The 19,118-nt window shown below is 41.4% G+C and overlaps 2 protein-coding genes across 6 annotated transcripts in view; one reads left to right on the top strand and one right to left on the bottom strand.

The window, feature by feature from the left end:
• LOC134355857 (uncharacterized) overlaps window positions 1-19,118 on the top strand; it is a 545,005-nt gene that overhangs the window by 452,326 nt on the left and 73,561 nt on the right. Inside the window, exon 9 of the mRNA XM_063066362.1 lies at window positions 18,540-18,782. Coding sequence (XP_062922432.1) covers window positions 18,540-18,782 — 243 coding nt within the window. The remainder of the gene's footprint in view (window positions 1-18,539; window positions 18,783-19,118) is intronic.
• LOC134355434 (Fc receptor-like protein 2) overlaps window positions 1-19,118 on the bottom strand; it is a 121,461-nt gene that overhangs the window by 14,440 nt on the left and 87,903 nt on the right. The window contains exon 1 of one of the 5 annotated variants that reach the window (XR_010020070.1): window positions 3,606-3,697. The exons of 3 other annotated variants lie outside the window; for them this stretch is intronic. The gene's annotated coding sequence lies outside the window, so the exon portion shown is untranslated. Of the gene's footprint in view, window positions 1-3,605; window positions 3,698-11,748; window positions 11,764-19,118 lie in introns of those variants that run through there. One more of the 5 variants, XR_010020072.1, reaches the window with a different exon arrangement.

Genomic DNA, 19,118 nt, shown 5'->3' on the forward strand with positions numbered 1-19,118 from the left:
CCTTCCTTTGACGCAATCATTGTTCTCTATCATCATAATAATTTTCTCACTTATTTCCACTTTTCCTACCTGTCTGCACTTTCTTCCATTCCTCATAGTCTCGCACATCCTCCTCTTCTTTTCCTCCACTGCTACCTGCCATCCCGACCCAGTCACGGTTCAGATTATGGAAAACCACCACTTCAGACGGAAGCCCCACCAGATCCCAATCCCTTCACAAACTGAGCTTATATTTAGTGGTGCTTAAGTATCCTGAAATGTGCATTTACAGTGAGATGCAAAGTGTTTAAGTCATTAATATCTTTAATCAGGAAACCACCTGATTGTTGGCAAAATCCTCCTGGGCCATTGATGTCCTTCAAGAACAGAGCTTCACTATTCCAGCCCAGTTCAGTTTATGCGTGAGTCCAAACCCACCTCTGTGAACTGCGCTATGAATCACCCAATAAAAAATTGAGTTCCATTATGTAGGCTATGAGAGGGTTAAAATAATGTGCAGTGTGCAATTAGTCATGTTGAGTAAGGTCCATGAAAACACGGCTTCTCTATGTACAGCATGAGACCCAAGGACACCAAATGCACTGAAGCAAGGATGCTAATGATGGACTAAAGGGTACACTTTACAACTGGACAATAGTTTTTACTGAAACTGAGGTATAATTCTATTTTTTGATCCGCTTAGATGCAAATAAAGGTTATTAGCTCATACATGATGCATTGTGATTGGTGACTGATACATGCAAATACAGAATTTTAAAGTTTGCAAGTTTTCAGTTGGTCAATATTTGTACAAAAAGGAAATTCTGAGATAAAGTTCAGTGACAGGCACTGAACTGGTCTTCTGCATCAGTATTGGTATATTATTGTCACATGTACCAAGATACAGTGAAAAGCTTGCCTTGCATACTGTTCATACAGAGCAGATCATTGCACAGTGCATTGAGGTAGTACAAGGTGAAACAATAACAATGCAGAATATCGTGTAAAAACTTTTGAAGAAAACTGCAGTGCAGGTAAATGATGAAGTGCAACATCACAGCAAGGTAGACCACAAGAGTCCATCTTATGGCACAAGAGTTCCGCTGAAGAATCTAATAACAGCAAGATAGAAACAGTCCTAAAGCCTGGTGGTATGTGCTTTCAGGTTGTATCTTCTTCCAGGAGGAGTAAAGAGAATTTCCAGGGTGACTGGGGTATTTGGTTATGCTGGCTGCTTTACTGAGGTAGTGAGAAGTACAGACAGAGTCCAGAGAGGGGAATCTCCTTCCTGTGATATGCTGAACTATAGCCACAACTTTCTGCAGTCTCTCACAGTCGCGTGTTATGCTTTCAGACAGAATGCTTTTTCTGATGCATCAATTAAAAATTGGTTAAGGGTGGACAGGGACATACCAAATTTTGTTAATCTCCTGAGGAAGTCAACAACTTCCCATTGGCAATGAGGGTGAAAGGGTTAACTGGGTATTATTGATCTGGACAGCTGCAAACAGATAGAAAGGGAGAGGGACATGGTTTCTGATTTCAGGACTAACACAATCTATTCACAATGCAATGAGAAATATGATCCCATAAAGATGACTGTAAAAAGACCCAAATGGATTTTTAAAGAACAGAGCCGATTGTGAACTGGAGACATTATATTTGAGAGATTAATTCCATTGTTGCCTTGAGTAAACGCCGGAGTGCATTATAAGTGTTACTTTTTCCAGAAGAGAATGGTCTTCACATTTTGTTTATATCACTTGCATAGACCTTGCAAATTCAATGTCCACAATTCATGCTGACAATATCAGATATATTTGCTGACAATCCATCTGGTGGCGATCCAGATACGAAGCAATTAACGGTCAACACGAGAATATAATTGAGTTACATTTTCTCTATTTACCCGTCTGCACATACAGTGTTTAAGACCATAAGACATAGGAGCAGCAATAGACTATTCCAACAATCAAGTCTGCCCCGCCATTCCATCATGGCTGATTTAATATCTCTCTCAAACCCATTCTCCTGCCTTCTCCCTGTAACCTTTGATATCCTAATTAATTGAAAACCTGTCAATCTCTGCCTTAAATATACCTCCACAGCCAATTGTGGCAATGAATTCCACAGATTCACTACCCTCCAGCTAACGAAATTCCGTCTCATTTCTGTTTCCGAAGGGATAGCTCTCAATTCTGAGGCTGTGCCCTCCGGCCTTAGACATCCCCCCGCTTTCAGAAGCATCCTCTCCGCATCCACTTTACTCAGTGAGTTGCAATACAATCCCCGCTCTTACCCCTAATCTCCAGTGAGTGTAGGCCCAGAGCTATCAAATGCTCCTCAGATGTTAACTCTTTCATTCCAGGGATTATTCTTATCAACCTCCTCTGGACCCTCTCCAATGCCAGTGCATCTTATCTTAGATAAGGAGCTTAAAACTGCTCACAATACTCCAAGTGTGGTCTGACCAACGCCTTATAAAGCCTCAGCATTACATCCTTACTTTTGTGTTCTGATCCTCTTGAAATGGATGCTAGCATTGCATTTGCCTTCCTTACCACTGATGCAACCTGCAAGTTAACTCCCAAGAGTCTCTGCATCTCTGATTTTTGAATATTCTCCCCATGTAATAAATAGTCCACACTTTCATTCCTTCTGCTGAAGTGCATGACCATGCACCTCCCCACATTATCTTCCATCTGCCACTTCTTTGCCCATTCCCCTAATCTGTCTAAGACCAATTGCAGACACCCTGCTTCCTCAACAGTACCTGTCCCTCCACCTATTTTTATATTGTCTGCAAATTTGGACACAAAACCACTGCATACAACATGAAAAGAAGTGGTCCCAACAAGAACCCCTGTGGCACACCACTAGTCACTAACAGTAAAACAAAAGAAGCCCTCTTTATTCCCACTCTATGCCTCCTGCCAGTCAGGGAACCCATGCTAGTACGTACCGTTTTGAAATATCCTGGGCTCCTATCTTCTTAAGCAGCCTCATGTGCGGCACCTTCTCAAAGACCCTCAGAAATTCTAAGCAAACAACATCCACTGACTCTCCTTTGTCTATCCTGTTTGTTATTTCCTCAAAGAATTCCAACAGATTTGCCAGGCAAGATTCTCCTTTCAGAAAACTACGCTGACTTCAGCCTATATTATCATTACCGACAAGAACCCCAAAACCTCATCCTTAAAAATAGACTCCGACATCTTCCCAACCATTGATGTCAGGCTGACTGGCCTATAATTTCCTTTATTTTGACTCCTTCCTTTCTTAAAGAGAGGAGTGACATTTGCAATATTCCAGTCCTCGGGAACCATTCCAGAATCTAGTGATTCTTGAAAAATCATCAGTAATACCTTCACAATCTCTTCAGCTACCTATTTCACAACCCTGGCATGTAGTCCATCTGGTCCAGGTGACTTGTCTACCTTCAGGCTGTTCAACTTTTCAAGAACCTTCTCCTTAGTAATAGCAATGACACTAACTTCTGCCCCCTGACACTCTTTCTGGCAATCTGCTAGTATCTTCCACAGTGAAACCATCTTTGCTGTGAAAGTGGTGCATGAGACCCAACCTAACACTGATTATTAGCATGTCTATCTCTGGCTGTCACTCACCGGCTGGGGAACAGACGAAAAGAATCAGAATCCACATTGTTTTATACACGGACACCAGGCCAGCCGCTCAGTCTTTTGTCTGTTGCTCACCTGTTGGACTTCAAAGCTGAACAACCAACAAATAGAAACGTTACATCGAAAATAAATGTGGCAAGGGAAGGAGGAAGTTTGACCTTGAGACCACAACGAGCAGCTGAAGGATCAGAAATGCTGTTAGTTCTGTCCAGCAAATAATTCTAAACACAGTCCACACAGATAGAGCATTTTCTTTCCCTCCACCATCAAATGTCTAAACACTGTGACTCATTATTTTTCTGTTTTGTATAATTTATATTTTTTTGTAATTTAGAGTAGAGATGGGATAAAAATTGGAGGTGTTAACATCAACAATATAAGATATGCAGAGGATACCACCCTAATAGCAAGTGCTGCAGAAGACCCACAAATCCTCCTAGACAAAATAGTACAAACAAGTGCAGATGTTGGTCTAACCATCAACTGTGAAAAAAACAAATTTATGGTAATATCAAAACAGCAGGATACTCCCAACTGCTAATACAGTAACCAAGAGACTGAACAAAAAGACCAGCTTTAATTACCTCGGTAGCTTTATATCACAAGATGCTAGCAGTAAAGTAGAAATAAAAATAAGAATTGCCATTGCCAAAACCAACTTCCAAAAAATGAAACCTATTTTTACCAACAGACACATTTCTATGACAACAAGGCTTAGGCTACTAAAAGGTTACATCTGGTCAATCTTGCTGTGTGCTTCCGAAACATGGACTATGACACCAGAACTCCAAAGAAACTTAGAAGCAACAGAAATGTGGTTTCTTAGAAGAATGCTGAAAATATCATATAGAGATAGGGTAACTAATGGGACAGTACTCCAATGTGCCCATACAAAACAATCTTTAGTGAGAACATCAAATGAGAGGAAACTTAAATTCCTGGGCCATGTCATCAGAAAGGGAGAAATAGAATGCCTAACATTACAAGGCCGTATGCCTGGGAAACGCGGAACAGGAAGGCAAAGAAGAAAATATATGGACACTGTGAAAGACTAACAGATCTAAGTGTGTGAGATATCATTGATGCTGCGTGGGATCGATTGATGTTGAAAGCCATGATCGCCCAAGCGTGTAACGCGCAAGGCACATGAATAGAGAGAGAGTAATTTTATGTCATTGCACTGTACTGTTGCCACATGAACAATAAACCTCACATCATCTAAGTCAGTGATAAAAACTTGGATTATGATTCTGGTACTGTTGTGTATTTAATATTTCAGTAATATTTGAGTAATGTTCTAAATATATTGTTTGATTAATCATTCTTTATTTATATAATTCATGATCATTATATGTAAAAATACGATATTTAAATACATTATGACTCTACCATGATATACCTGTGCACCTCAGTTAAAGTAAAACATAGAGTTAGACTCACTTTCTCTGGGCTCCTCAACAGAATGAATGCTTTGAAGCTACAAAACATAATGGTGAATTGAAAGGAGTTAACCTGTTAGCAGCTATGGGTATTTGCAACCAGAGGAAAGGGTTATTGCTAAGTATTTATTGGGGAAATAAAATCAAAATATGTTTAGAAATGTTGAGTGTAGGGGTAAAATTTCACATCCCACTCATGCAACTCCAAGCAGCTGGAGATTTCCATCCCTTTGCAAGGACTCCTCCTGCACTCTGCAATGTAGATCACTTTCTCTCATTTGTAACCAATTCCCTTCATCTATAGTAGTAGCTCCATGGGTCACTAAACATCCATGGATTCCAGTCACATGACAACATTGAGAAAAGCAACACCATCTGTGTCTATTTTCCATCTGTTTGTATTGCACTCTTTTTTGCACATTTATTATGGGTAATTTGTCACTAGGGTTGGGGCATGGAAGCAGTGAATGAGTATAGTTATGTATTCACGCTTTGTCTGAGTTCAGTTTAGTCTGGGTAGAACCAGTGATGCAGCTGGAATGGAATTATATTTTTTGTTGACCCCCTAAATATGCTTAAAAGCTAATTGGAGCATTTAAGTACAGTGAAATACTCTCAAATACACTCAGACTGCTTATTTCATTATATTCCTCATTTTAGTTCCATTATTTTTTATCGTTACAAGATTGTTTGTCTTTGCTCGTCTCTTAATAAAGCATCAAAAATACTTTCATCGACTCAGAACTTTGTTATTGTGGAGTGAATTATACAGTGTCAACCCCCATGCTTAGTCTTTGAGCAGTTTTGGTTTGTTTCCAAGTAGTTGCCACACCATCCATGAGGAGTTTCACACCCCAGTCACCGTTTCATGTTGCAACGAGCTTCAACTCACTCATTGATTTCATCACCCAACTTTTCTTGCTATCACTCACTGGCCTTTAAGTAATTGTGCTGAAGTTCAATGTATCACTGCAGCATTGTCCATGTATTCATCCCTCTGAACAGAGATGTTAAAATGTTGTGTATCTGAAAGAAGAACAGCAAATGATGGAACTTCCTCAGTGGGTCAGGCAGCCTCTGTGGAGAGAAAAATAAGACCAATGCTTCAGGTCAACCTCTGTCCTCAAAAATTGCTCTCATGAGATCTCATGGCCTGAAAGAATAGCTGCTTTTCTCTCCTAATGATCCTCAGCCAGCAACACAGTGAGAAAGGTCCAAGGACCTGACCTAATTCTCCCTGAATTAAGTTTGATGTGTTAAAAGAAAACCAAGACATAAACCATTCATTGAGAACAGCAATTAAGAAGCTTCTTTATATCTTGTTTGTTAATATATAAGCAAGAGCAATGGCCAAACTCTGAATCCTTAGCCCTGTGTCCAACAGAGTTTAAGACTTCCAAGCATTGAGAAAGGTGACACAATAATTGCGGAGGAGAATTCTGGAAACAAAGGTGTTGCCTTGAAGGATAACAACATTATTTTCAATTGTTCCACATTTCTTACGTTAATGGTTTAATAACCTGAAATATCTCCTTTGTACAGTCAATTACAGCTTTTCAGAACTGGACAAATAAGGAACATAAACAACAGGAATTCTGCAGATGCTGGAAATTCAAGCAACACACATCAAAGTTGCTGGTGAACGCAGCAGGCCGGGCAGCATCTGTAGGAAGAGGTGCAGTCAACGTTTCAGGTCTCGGCCTGAGACGTCGACTGCGCCTCTTCCTACAAGTAAGGAACATTATATTTTTCATCACATTTGTCTTTACTAGAGATGCTTCATTATTATGTCAAGTGTCAGGCTGTGAGGGTTTCTTTAATTACTTCTTTGCGACAAGACAATGGTGATAAACACAAGAGGTACTATGGATGCTGGAAATCTACAGCAATACAAACAATGTGCAGGAGGAGCTCAGGAGGTCAGGTAGCATCTATGGCTAGGAACAAACAGTGAGACCCTTCATCAGGGCTGGAAAGGAAGGGGGAAGAAGTCAGAATAAGAAGGTGGGGGGACAGGAGGAAGAAGTACAAGGTGGCAGGTGATAGGTGAAACTGGCAGAGGGGGAGGGGGTGAAGTAAAGAGCTGTGAAGTTGACTGTTGAAAGAGATAAAGGGCTAGAGAAGGGGAAGTCTGATAGAAGAGGACAGAAGGCCATGGAAGAAAGTGAAGGGGGAGGAACACCAGAAGGAGGTGATGGGCAGGTAAGAAGAGAAGGTATGAGAGGGTAACAAGAATGGGGAAGGGTGAAGGAGAGAAGAAGTGGGTAATTACTGGAAGTTGGAGAAATTGATGTTCATACCATCAGGTTGGAGGCTACCCAGATAATGGTGATGTCATCAGACACATTGAAACTGAGAAAATGAATCTCAGGGTTGTACACAGTGGCATATAAATACCTTGATAATAAAATTTAGTTTGAATTTCATTTTTTTTTCATTTCATATGGCTGCACACAATCAAATTCAGTCTGAAACGTGCAAAAGGACTCAATATCAATTTACTGTGAACAGTGTGTCAAAACTTCCCATCTGCGTCTGCATAGAAGTATGGTTTGACAAGAGGTTTCAAAATGCTTGTTGTAAACATAGATTTCCATGCCCTGCCCTTCCTTCATGGATCAGTATATCTGAAAGTATTTATGGAAACCATTTTGAAGCATACATTGATTTCATTTATGTCTCAAAAAAACCTTAGTTTCTGTTGTGCATCATGTGACTGAGACAATCTACAACCCCATTCCCCAGTAGAGATACAGAATTAGTAGGGGAAAATGAGACAGATTTGTGGTTGAAACATTTACCTCCTGGTTCCTCTTTAATCTTAGAGGAAACTAGTCTCAACTAAATTTGACTGAGGAAGGGAGGGAGGGCAACCAGTGATCATCAGTTACAGACCTAATTACTAAGATGTGGCTGCATTTAAATGAGGAATTAGACACTACCGGCTGAAGTGGATTTGGAAAGGCTAGAAAAGGAATAGAGTAATGATGTCTATAGTGATAATGTAATATATTTGGAGAAAAGAAGACAACAATAAAATCCATGTGGATAAATGTGAAGGATAGCAACAGTTTCTGACTATTTATGGAAAAGGGGAAGTACATACGAAAATGACAGTCATTTAAAAAACCTGGAATATAATCATGTGTTATCCGATAAAACTCAACACAGCTAGAACAGGGTCAGAGCTGTTGAGCTCAGTGATTTGTAATATATCAGTATGGAAAAAGTCCAAACAGGAAGAATATGCAAATTGGTTCAAGGCAATGGGAAAGAAAGCATACAGAATAAGAGGAATATCTAGTCAATAATGACCATAATATACTTAATCATGAAAATAGAGGAGAAAATAAATGAGAAGTGAAACAAATTAAAACATTAGAATGGGGTTTTTAACGCTTTTTATGCCATGGACCCCTATGGCAGTCCAGTGCAGCCTATGAACACCTTCCCAGAATAATGTACAAAGTTGTATTTAAATATATAAAATAAAATACATTGGATTACAAAAGAAACCAATTACATCGAAATACAGTTATCAAAGTATTTAGAAAAAAAATGTGTGATATAGTAATATATATGCTCCTTACTAACACATTAAATAACAAGATTACACATTTGAGATACAGGCAAGCTAAAATTTATTTTTTAAGGCATGTCAGTGTGAAGACTGTTGTTGCTTAGCTTGAATAAGAACATTCAACTGTGGGCTTGACAAAGCAACATGAATGTCATGTTGGGTATTTTTGATTTTTTTTGTTCTAATTGTGATAAGTTTCTTTCCAACTGTGATAAGACTGCTGAACGGATCCTGACCTGGATCTGGGCTGTACCCTCCAAATAACCCGGTTCTGCCTCTCGTTTTTTTTGCACTACCTTACTTTCCATTCTTCTATTTTCTATTTATGATTTATAATTTAAATTTTTAATATTTACTATTTTTTAACTATTTTTAATATTTAATATTTGTAATCCAGGGAGCGGGAAGCGCAGAATCAAATATCGCTGTGATGTTTGTATGTTCTAGTATCAATTGTTTGGCGACAATAAAGTATAAAGTATATGTGTTGAAAATCCTGATTCACAAAGATATGTTGTTGCAAATATACATAAAGCTTCCATAGCTTCCTTTATAAGGCAAGGATAGACTTCTCTCAAGATATACCAGAATTCTCCAAGACTTTTTGAATTAAACACCAATTGTAGTCAGTTTTTTTAGTGCTATGATCAACGAGTTCATCAATGACTAGATCAACATCTTCCATTCAGTTTATATCAGGAAGAAAAGGCTTGTGGATCCACGATTCAACTCTAATGCCATCAAGATGGAACTAACTCTTGAAAGGGTTCTGAAGTTTTTCCACAAAATACTCCGCAGATGCTGGGGTCAAAGCAACACTCACAACATGCTGAAGGAACTCTGCAGATTGGGCAGCATTGTTTCCACAGACTGATAGTTTCCACGGATGCTGCCCGACCTGCTGTGTTCCTCCAGCATGTTCTGAAGTTTTTCCAGGTGTCTGCATTAGTCTTTCTTCAAAGAAAATGACAGAGAATTTTGTATCACAACACCATCGTGGTGAAGGAAAGATGTTGGCCTCTACTCTCGCTTCCATATAGGCAGTTTAGCCAAGAAAGCTTGTAATTTTTTAGTTGCATCAATAATGGTGACTTCAGGACCTTGAATTGAAAAAATGATGTCATTTTTATGGTTAAAAATATCTGCCAGGTAAACCTGTACATGGGTACAATCCTTTTTTTTCCCCCAAACTGTTCTGAGTGGATTTTCTTTTTCTTTCAGAAAAATTAAAACTTCTTAGTTTGAACAAGCACGTTAAGATTTGCCCTCTTGAATCCAGTGAACTTCTGTGTGAAAGAGAAGCACTTTATATTCTGTACCCATCTGTTTAAGTGTATTTCAAAAATGCGATTATTCAGAGACCTACTTCTAATATAGTTGATGACTTTTATGACTGTTGACAAAACTTCTTTCAGGGTTGTTGGAAGAGTCTTTGTTACCAGTGCATGTCTGTGTAAAAAACAATGAGCAGTGATGACATCAGGAGCTTCCCTTTTCACTGAGGTAGCGAAAACAGATGTATTACCAGCATAGCAGGAGCTCCATCTGTGTAGAGTATGAAGCTTTTCTTTCTAGTCAAAGTTCTGTTAGACAAAAAAAAAACTTTTTACCATTTTGAAAATGTCGACAGCCTTTGTAGTTTTCAAAAGGAACACACAAAATAAGAATTTTTCTTTGATGTTGTCAGCATGTGCATAACAAACACAAGCAAGGAGCTGACTACGCTGAGAGATGCCATGAAGCTACATACTGAACACCAAGTGGGAAAGCTGCCAATTCCTTAAAGAGCTGCTTCAAAATGTTAAAAGAAATATCAACTATACTAGATCCGTCAGATTGTTTGATAAGTGAACCACTTCCAGATTTTTTTCCTCTGTTCCAGTCCACAGATCCGCTCAACCATTTGCAGTGCACAAAAGTTTACTATAGTGTGGGGCTTCTTTTCTTTGGCATTCCAATGAGCAACGTCATCGAGTTTTTGTGAAATGGCAAATCCAGGTTTTGGAAGTGTCCTAACTTTTTTTTTGCTTCGATATTTCATCTTAAATTGGGTCTGCAGAATAAACAAAGCAAAAATAATATATTTGATCCCATTGACATTTTTTTTGAAATTCAATATTTTGTATGGTTTTAAGTAATTTGTTTGATAAATCTGCAATGAAATAAGTAATCTGCATGTTAATTAAGTGAATTGTAAGATATCCAGGGAATTAGTATGCCAAGTACGTAAAATATGGGCGGTTTTACCATGTATCCAAAGTTTTAATTGTCTTTATATACGTCGATAGACACAATGATTACAACAGTAGCTCAGGCCTCGCGTCCTTCACGAAATCTGGCTGTTGTTGCGCATGGATTCAGGTGGCTTTCTGCGCCTGTCTAGAAATAATGGTTTTCTTTTCTGATATCGTTCATAGTATTCTGGCAGTTATTTTTAAGGTGTGCAGTATTTTCAAGGAATAATAATACACCAATACCAATTGAAAAACATACTGCGCGTGCACGTCATTGCTCTATAACATTGTACAAAAAATACGAAGAGAAAACCGAAATACCGATACTCTGCTACTCGCAGAACTTACAGCACTGTGCATGACCTGTACCACTTCGCAATCTGTTCGCAATAATAAGATGTTACATCAAATAACACACCTCAACAGCTACCCAAACCATCGGCTGTGTTTCAACACGCCTGCTGTATTCTCAGTCCGCACATCTTTCCGTCTTGCAAAAAGCCGCGCAGCCCGACGAGAAGTTAAGTTGAACCGTTCAGTTTTGCTGAACTTTAACAAACAATAAAAGAACGACTCATCTCCTTCTGCGCAAGCGCTTGTAGAGAGGGAAGGTGATGGAGAGCAAAGATGATGTCTGGGTCACAAATGTGAGAACACGCGACTTCACCCTTTGGTGGCTGAACAATTACTGGGCACAGGGCTGCCCGACAATGGACAGCTACGCCGCAAGAGCGTCTGCAGACAGGAAGACCGCGATCACTTTCAGTCTAGCGGCGGGTCTCCTAATCATCGTAATTTCAAAGTAGTGATGAGCGTGATGTGTTCGACGATAACGGAAACAGAAGCAGAGGGGGAACTAGCATTCTTGGATGTACCTGTCAGTAGAAACACAGATCACACTTTGGAAACTTCCGTTTCTCGTACCGATCAGATCCTAAACGATCACAGTAACCATCCAAATGCCGACAGGAAGAGCTGATTCACAGCGTTTTTCCGAAGAGCAAGGAGAAACTGCAGAACGGCGGAAATAAACGATAAGAGAGGAGAAACATCTCCTTAAGGTACAGTATTCGCACGAAACGAATACCCACGGAAATTCATAAGACGCCCCAACCAAAAAAAAAGCAGCTCCCCACACAGCCCCTGGCACTCCTCCTCTGTCTCCTGCCCACACCCCACCCGCGGCGTTCCACCCTTACGATTCCCAACATCCTTTCCTCCCACTAGATTTACAAACTCGCTCTCTGCTCCATGTTGACGAATACAGTATTGTACAAAGCCTCAGGCATGTATATATAGTTAGATTGGTTAAGACTTATGCGCTGTACTGTAGTAATTTTATCTATTGCACTTTTCTACTGCCTCGCAAACTAAATCAACTAATTTCATGACATGTGAGTGATGGTGAACCTGATTCTGATATGGGTCTCTGTTGTGGACCAAGACTGGGAAGTGAGTAGGGAGAGTGGAATCGTGGTGGGGAAAAGAGGAAGGGAGAGCGGAGGGAGCGGGAAGCACCAAAGAGACTAGTCCTGTTCCCTTTGAGTTTCTGATCCAGGTTCAGTTCATACTTTGTTCTTGAAAAGTATCCTTCAAATTGTATTCAGCGTTACTGTAGTTATTTCAACATTTCGAAATCCAATCCCCAATTCAAGTCTTGTCAGGGCACCTATGGAGTTTGAAACCAATTTGTTAGATAATTCCGGAATTTTAAATCTTGAATCAAGAAGCCAGCAGATTGTTTAAACAAAAAGGCATTTGAGTCGCTTCCGTCCTTCACCGAAATAAATTTATTTTTCCTATCACATCCAGTTTAGGTGCAGCCCTGGACTCACCACAATGTGCTTCACTAGGTTCCCCTCTGAAATGGGCCAGGAAGACGCCGAGTTCAAGAAAATCAATAGTTTTTTTTTGGCGGTGACTCCTGCCAATTATTTACCATTTGGCAATGACGGCGGAAGATTTACTTGTGGTGTGAACCAGGCAAGTGCGGACCGTTACGAGTCAAACGCGAAGAAAACGGTTCCGCTGCAGTGGTGATCCAGTCCACGAGTCATTCAATTCGGGGCCGACTCCCGAACAGAGGATCATAACAAATAATCAAATGGATTTTAAAGAATTGTAGCGATTGTGAACTGGAGATTATTTGAATGATTAGTTCCACTGCTGCCTGCAGCGAAAACTGGAGGGCATTACCAACGCTACTTGTTAAAGAATTGTTTCCGTCATAGTTTGTTTATGGCTCCTGCACAAACTTTGAAAGTTAAATGTCTAAAATTCGTACTGTAAACTCAGACACTGGAGATTACAAACTTGGTGTCTTGCCGCAGATAAAAATAAATTACCGGACAACACCATAATGTTATGCACTGTATTTTTTGCATTTACAAGTCTACACATATTTAGCCACCTGTGCTACGGATAGGGTACACAAGACCCACAACAACACTGATTACACAGGACAACAGGACTTATGGATTTTCAGCTGCTCATCATGAAAATTACCACGATTTTTCCCGTATCACGCAACATTTTTTTGAAATTACCTATATTTTTAGTCCAATTCATAATTCAAGTCTGAATAACTGATATCAAAATTAAAGAAGGCATTTTTGTTGGTCTACAAATCAAGCAGGTCACCAATGACAGGCAATTTAAAGAACTTCTAGTGGGACTGGAGAAAATCACATGGAAGGCATTCAAGGATGTTGTTGAAAAATTTCTTGGGAACTGCAGAGCACCAAACTTCGTACAGCTGGTTGACAACATTCTTCAAGCATACAAAACAATGCAGTGCAATATGTCACTAAAGATTTCTTTTTTTTTTGCATTCCTATTTAGACTTCCCTGCAAAGCTTTCACTGTCAATGACGAGCATGGTGAAAGGTTTCACCAGGATATTTCAGTCATGGAGAAACAGTATCAGGGCGACTGGAATCCATCAATGCCGGCTGATTATTTTTAGACACTTAAGCAAGAAGCCTCAGACACTGAGTACAAATGAAAATCATCAATAAAACATTTTAGCTTAGTGGGACTATTGCAAAGTATCAGCACCGCTATGCAATTAAATGCATTATATTCAGTAAAGTTAATTACTTGTTTCTCCGAATTCCTATGTGATACAAGTAGTCAGAAGTTATATTTATGCTCAAAGTCAAGCGGTCTATCATAAAAAATATCTTAGGAAGCAATATTTTTGAAAAAAATTGGCCAGTGCTGAGGAGGTGTCAGTCACCAGCTGCGGAATAAGGAAGGATAATCAGAAACCACATTGATTTACCAACAGACACCTGGCCAGCTGCTCAAATTTCGTCTGTTGCTCCCCTATTGGTTTCCACAACTGAACAACCACCTAATAGAAACGTTACGTCCAAAAATAAATGTGGACGAACGTAACAGGAAATCTAACCGTGGAACTAAAATGAGCAGCTTAAGTGTCAGAGCCCTGACAATATGGAATGCTTTTACTTCTGTCCAATAACACAAACAATAATACATGGATTTACAGAAATTGTAGATTAGACAGTTAATTTGTTTGCTGGAATGAATACTTGCAATCCAAGGAAAACTTTTCGGCAAAGCGTTGATTGATAAAGTAAAATAAAAAGATATTGCAATGCTGACAGCGTGTGGAAAATTCACTCATGTAACATCCCCTGCCCATCCAAACAGGATGTGGATTAGATCCACACATGACACCGTTAATTCAGAGCTTGTTCACAGTTTGAGGAGGTGCTGAGCGCACAATCTGCATTTTTTAACTTTAAAAATAATTTCGTTTCACCGGCATAAACTGTGACATGAGTTTCCTTTCAGGTTTGTGGATGTCAGAACTTACGCGGGTCAAAGGTGACTTGGGACTCAGGTCGGCTGGCATTGACCGGATTCACTGTGAATGCTGAGAAGCGTATATCGGCCGGATGGGACAAGAGTTGTATCCGTTTGGGTTACCGAGAGAAATCGGCGGTAGCAGAACTTTGCATTCGCAATGGCCGTGGGATTTACTTCAACGGCACAAAACTACTGTGTTTTTGGGATCGCTTGGCGAAGGAAGCCATTGAAATAAAACTAGAGAAAAAGAATTTTAACAAAGACGGAAGTCTTTCTCTAATTAAGAACTGGAAATCAATTGTAGCAAGTTGGAAGAGTGCAAAACTGATTGGATGAGGACTAACCAATCAGGACGGACGGAATACATGAGTATAACTAACACCTGGCTAGACATGACCAGACGAAATACTTGAAGAAGATGGTAGAGTTTGTTATCGAAATGTCGGTTATAATCTAAAACTGTATCCGGCTTGAAGCCTGAGAAGAGTTTATTCGTCATGTACGCCGGGAAAGCACTAGATCCTTTTTTTCTGTCTATACATTTAGAACGTTATGGATTCCATACATTTGGATAGTGCTCCATGTGCACAAAACCTTTACATTGGTGGCACTAAACTTCAGTGCACCCTCGACACCCACTGCTAACCTCTACGGTACTGTGCCGTCCCTTGCTCAGCTATTCCCAGGTTTTGCTTTGTTCCAAAATTATATGCAAAAGAAATATTAATTATCATTTTCTAAAAGACTCAGCTCCAATACTTATTCAACATTGGTTATCCTCTCCTTTGTTCCCTTGGTAATAGTGACTGGGCACCGTCTGGACATCGTTCTTAATTGCATTCAATTATAGGGCATGGTGACTGTCAGCTGGACCAATACATATTGCCTACTGTATGCTCGTTTGGAAATTTAACATTGAATGATAATTTCAATGATCAACAGAGATGGCAAGGGGAGCATTAGTTTAGAGCTGATGTTAGACAGTAGCACACTCTTTCATTCTCTGTTGAAATGTCTGGGTGGATTATGAGTTCAGGTATGGGGTAAGTATACGGCACGGTAACAGTCCCTCCCGACCCAACGAGCCCACACCGCCCCATTGTACCCATGTGACCAATTAATCTAGTAACCCACACGTCTTTTGGAATATGGGAGGAAACCGGGTCACCCGGACGAAATCCATGCACTCACGAGGGAGAACATAGAAAGAAACATTTTTTTTACCTAAAAGAAGGGGAGAACATGGAACTCATCCCTACAGGGAGTTGTGGGGACAATTAGTATAGATTCATTTAAGGGATGCTGCTCTTTAATTAAGACAGAAGGGAGTAGAGAAGTAGAGGAGGAATGATTGGAGGATGATTATAGAGAGCAGAAGCATAGGAAAGGATGGATCGACCAAGTGGTCTCTTTTGCGACACTAATCCATTGTTTCCCTGTCTAATGTTGTGTACTCCTGGATAATAATGTCATCTCACCATGTACCCACCGCTCAGGAGGAGGCATGGCCTATAGTCGCAATGACTGCCGCGAACCCTTCGGACCAGCGTGGGGCGCTAGGTAGTGGCAGGTTTCGACGCACCTGAGCGTCATACATTTGAGTTTATTAGCAACACACATCAAAGTTGCTGGTGAACGCAGCAGGCCAAGCAGCATCTGTAGGAGGAGGTGCAGTCGACGTTTCAGGCCGAGACCCTTCGTCAGGACTAACTGAAGGAAGAGTGAATAAGGGATTTGAAAGGGATTCCAGATCTAATCAGTTCCCCTCTACCACCACTCTGCTCCGTCTAGCGGAATTAGTCCTTACTCTTAATAATTTCTCCTTTGGCTCCTCCCACTTCCTCCAAACTGAAGGTGTAGCTATGGGCACCCGTATGGGTCCTAGCTATGCCTGCCTTTTTGTTGGGTTTGTGGAACAATCTATGTTCCGTGCCTATTCTGGTATCTGTCCCCCACTTTTCCTTCGCTACATCGACGACTGCATTGGCGCTGCTTCCTGCACGCATGCAGAACTCGTTGACTTTATTAACTTTGCCTCCAACTTTCACCCTGCCCTCAAGTTTACCTGGTCCATTTCCGACACCTCCCTCCCCTTTCTAGATCTTTCTGTCTCTGTCTCTGGAGACAGCTTATCCACTGATGTCTACTATAAGCCTACTGACTCTCACAGCTATCTGGACTATTCCTCTTCTCACCCTGTCTCTTGCAAAAACGCCATCCCCTTCTCGCAATTCCTCCGTCTCCGCCGCATCTGCTCTCAGGATGAGGCTTTTCATTCTAGGACGAGGGAGATGTCTTCCTTTTTTAAAGAAAGGGGCTTCCCTTCCTCCACTATCAACTCTGCTCTTAAACGCACCTCCCCCATTTCACGTACATCTGCTCTCACTCCATCCTCCTGCCACCCCACCAGGAATAGGGTTCCCCTGGTCCTCACCTACCACCCCACCAGCCTCCGGGTCCAAAATGTTATTCTCCGTAACTTCTGCCACCTCCAACGGGGTCCCACAACTAAGCACATCTTTCCCTCCCCCCCCTCTCTCTGCATTCCGCAGGGATCGCTCCCTACACAACTCCCTTGTCCATTCGTCCATCCCATCCCTCCCCACTGATCTCCCTCCTGGCACTTATCCGTGTAAGCGGAACAAGTGCTACACATGCCCTTACACTTAATCCCTTACCACCATTCAGGGCCCCAAACAGTCCTTCCAGGTGAGGCAACACTTCACCTGTGAGTCGACTGGGGTGATATACTGCGTCCGGTGCTCCCGATGTGGCCTTTTATATATTGGCGAGACCCGACGCAGACTGGGAGACCGCTTTGCTGAACATCTACGCTCTGTCCGCCAGAGAAAGCAGGATCTCCCAGTGGCCACACATTTTAATTCCACATCCCATTCCCATTCTGACATGTCTATCCACGGCCTCCTCTACTGTAAAGATGAAGCCACACTCAGGTTGGAGGAACAACACCTTATATTCCGTCTGGGTAGCCTCCAACCTGATGGCATGAACATCGACTTCTCTAACTTCCGCTAAGGCCCCACCTCCCCCTCGTACCCCATCTGTTACTTATTTTTATTCACACATTCTTTCTCTCACTCTCCTTTTTCTCCCTCTGTCCCTCTGAATATACCTCTTGCCCATCCTCTGGGTCACCCCCCCCTGTCTTTTTTCCCGGACCTCCTGTCCCATGATCCTCTCGTATCCCCTTTTGCCTATCACCTGTCCAGCTCTCGGCTCTATCCCTCCCCCTCCTGTCTTCTCCTATCATTTTGCATCTCCCCCTCCCCCTCCAGCTTTCAAATCCCTTACTCACTCTTCCTTCAGTTAGTCCTGACGAAGGGTCTCGGCCTGAAACGTCGACTGCGCCTCTTCCTATAGATGCTGCTTGGCCTGCTGCGTTCACCAGCAACTTTGATGTGTGTTGCTTGAATTTCCAGCATCTGCAGAATTCCTGTTGTTTGAGTTTATTACAGTTGCTTTGTGACTACTTTCCTCAGTAAGCTGTCACTGTGTTCTTCGCGACGCTCGTTGTGTGAACACGGTTTAATTATGCTTCTTTTGATTTCGACCCGCACGGGTTTCGTGTGTTTTATGTTCGATTTAAGGTTATTCTGTAGCAGCGCTGATCGTGAGATCGTGTATGCCCAAGTCCCGAACAAGAGAGTACTTAGTTTGATTATTCCCTCAGTTGTTCTCCTAATTACTCTTCATCGTTAATTTTTACTGTTAAAACCTGAGTTTATTCGGTACTCGCGTCCACTCGCCAGAAGAGACTGACAGCGGGACTCAGCCATTACGGACTCGGTGGAGTTTGATCCATTATTTACAGAATTGGCCTACCAAGGAGAGGCGACTGAGCAGCAAGCGCCACAGCTCTGGGAGATACTTGCATCATTACAGAAGAACTCTGAGACCGGTAAGCGGGGTTCCCGTTCCACGGGGATGGATTCTGGTATCAATCATTTGACTAATTGTCCTACTACGTGTTCCCAAAACTACGGTGGAGAGTCAGTTAACCTGCCAACCCCGGAGCGGTACAATGAGGATTCTGAGTCTTGCCGCGGTGCCACAGGTTCGTAAATCAATGCTCCTTAGTCTTTGAATTATAACCATTAAAGTCTATCCCCACCCAGACTTCCGATATAAAAGTTCATTCTAAGAGTGATTAGGGTATTCTTTTATCCTACGGGGGGCTCGGAGGCAACGAATAGGGCTCCTCCATATGCAGCAAGGAGCGCGATTTTTAGCCGACTACGTATTGCAATGATTTCTGTACCCTAACGGCAGAGGAGAGCGAGTGGAACAATAATGTTTTGATGACTCTGTTTAGGAGGGGATTAAATGACGAATTTAAAAACATTATTGGGACCAGGCAGAGGACTTGGAGGAGCTTATGGACGTGGTAATA

The sequence above is a fragment of the Mobula hypostoma genome, chromosome 13 (assembly GCF_963921235.1).
Source record: "Mobula hypostoma chromosome 13, sMobHyp1.1, whole genome shotgun sequence".
Lineage (NCBI taxonomy): Eukaryota > Metazoa > Chordata > Chondrichthyes > Myliobatiformes > Myliobatidae > Mobula > Mobula hypostoma.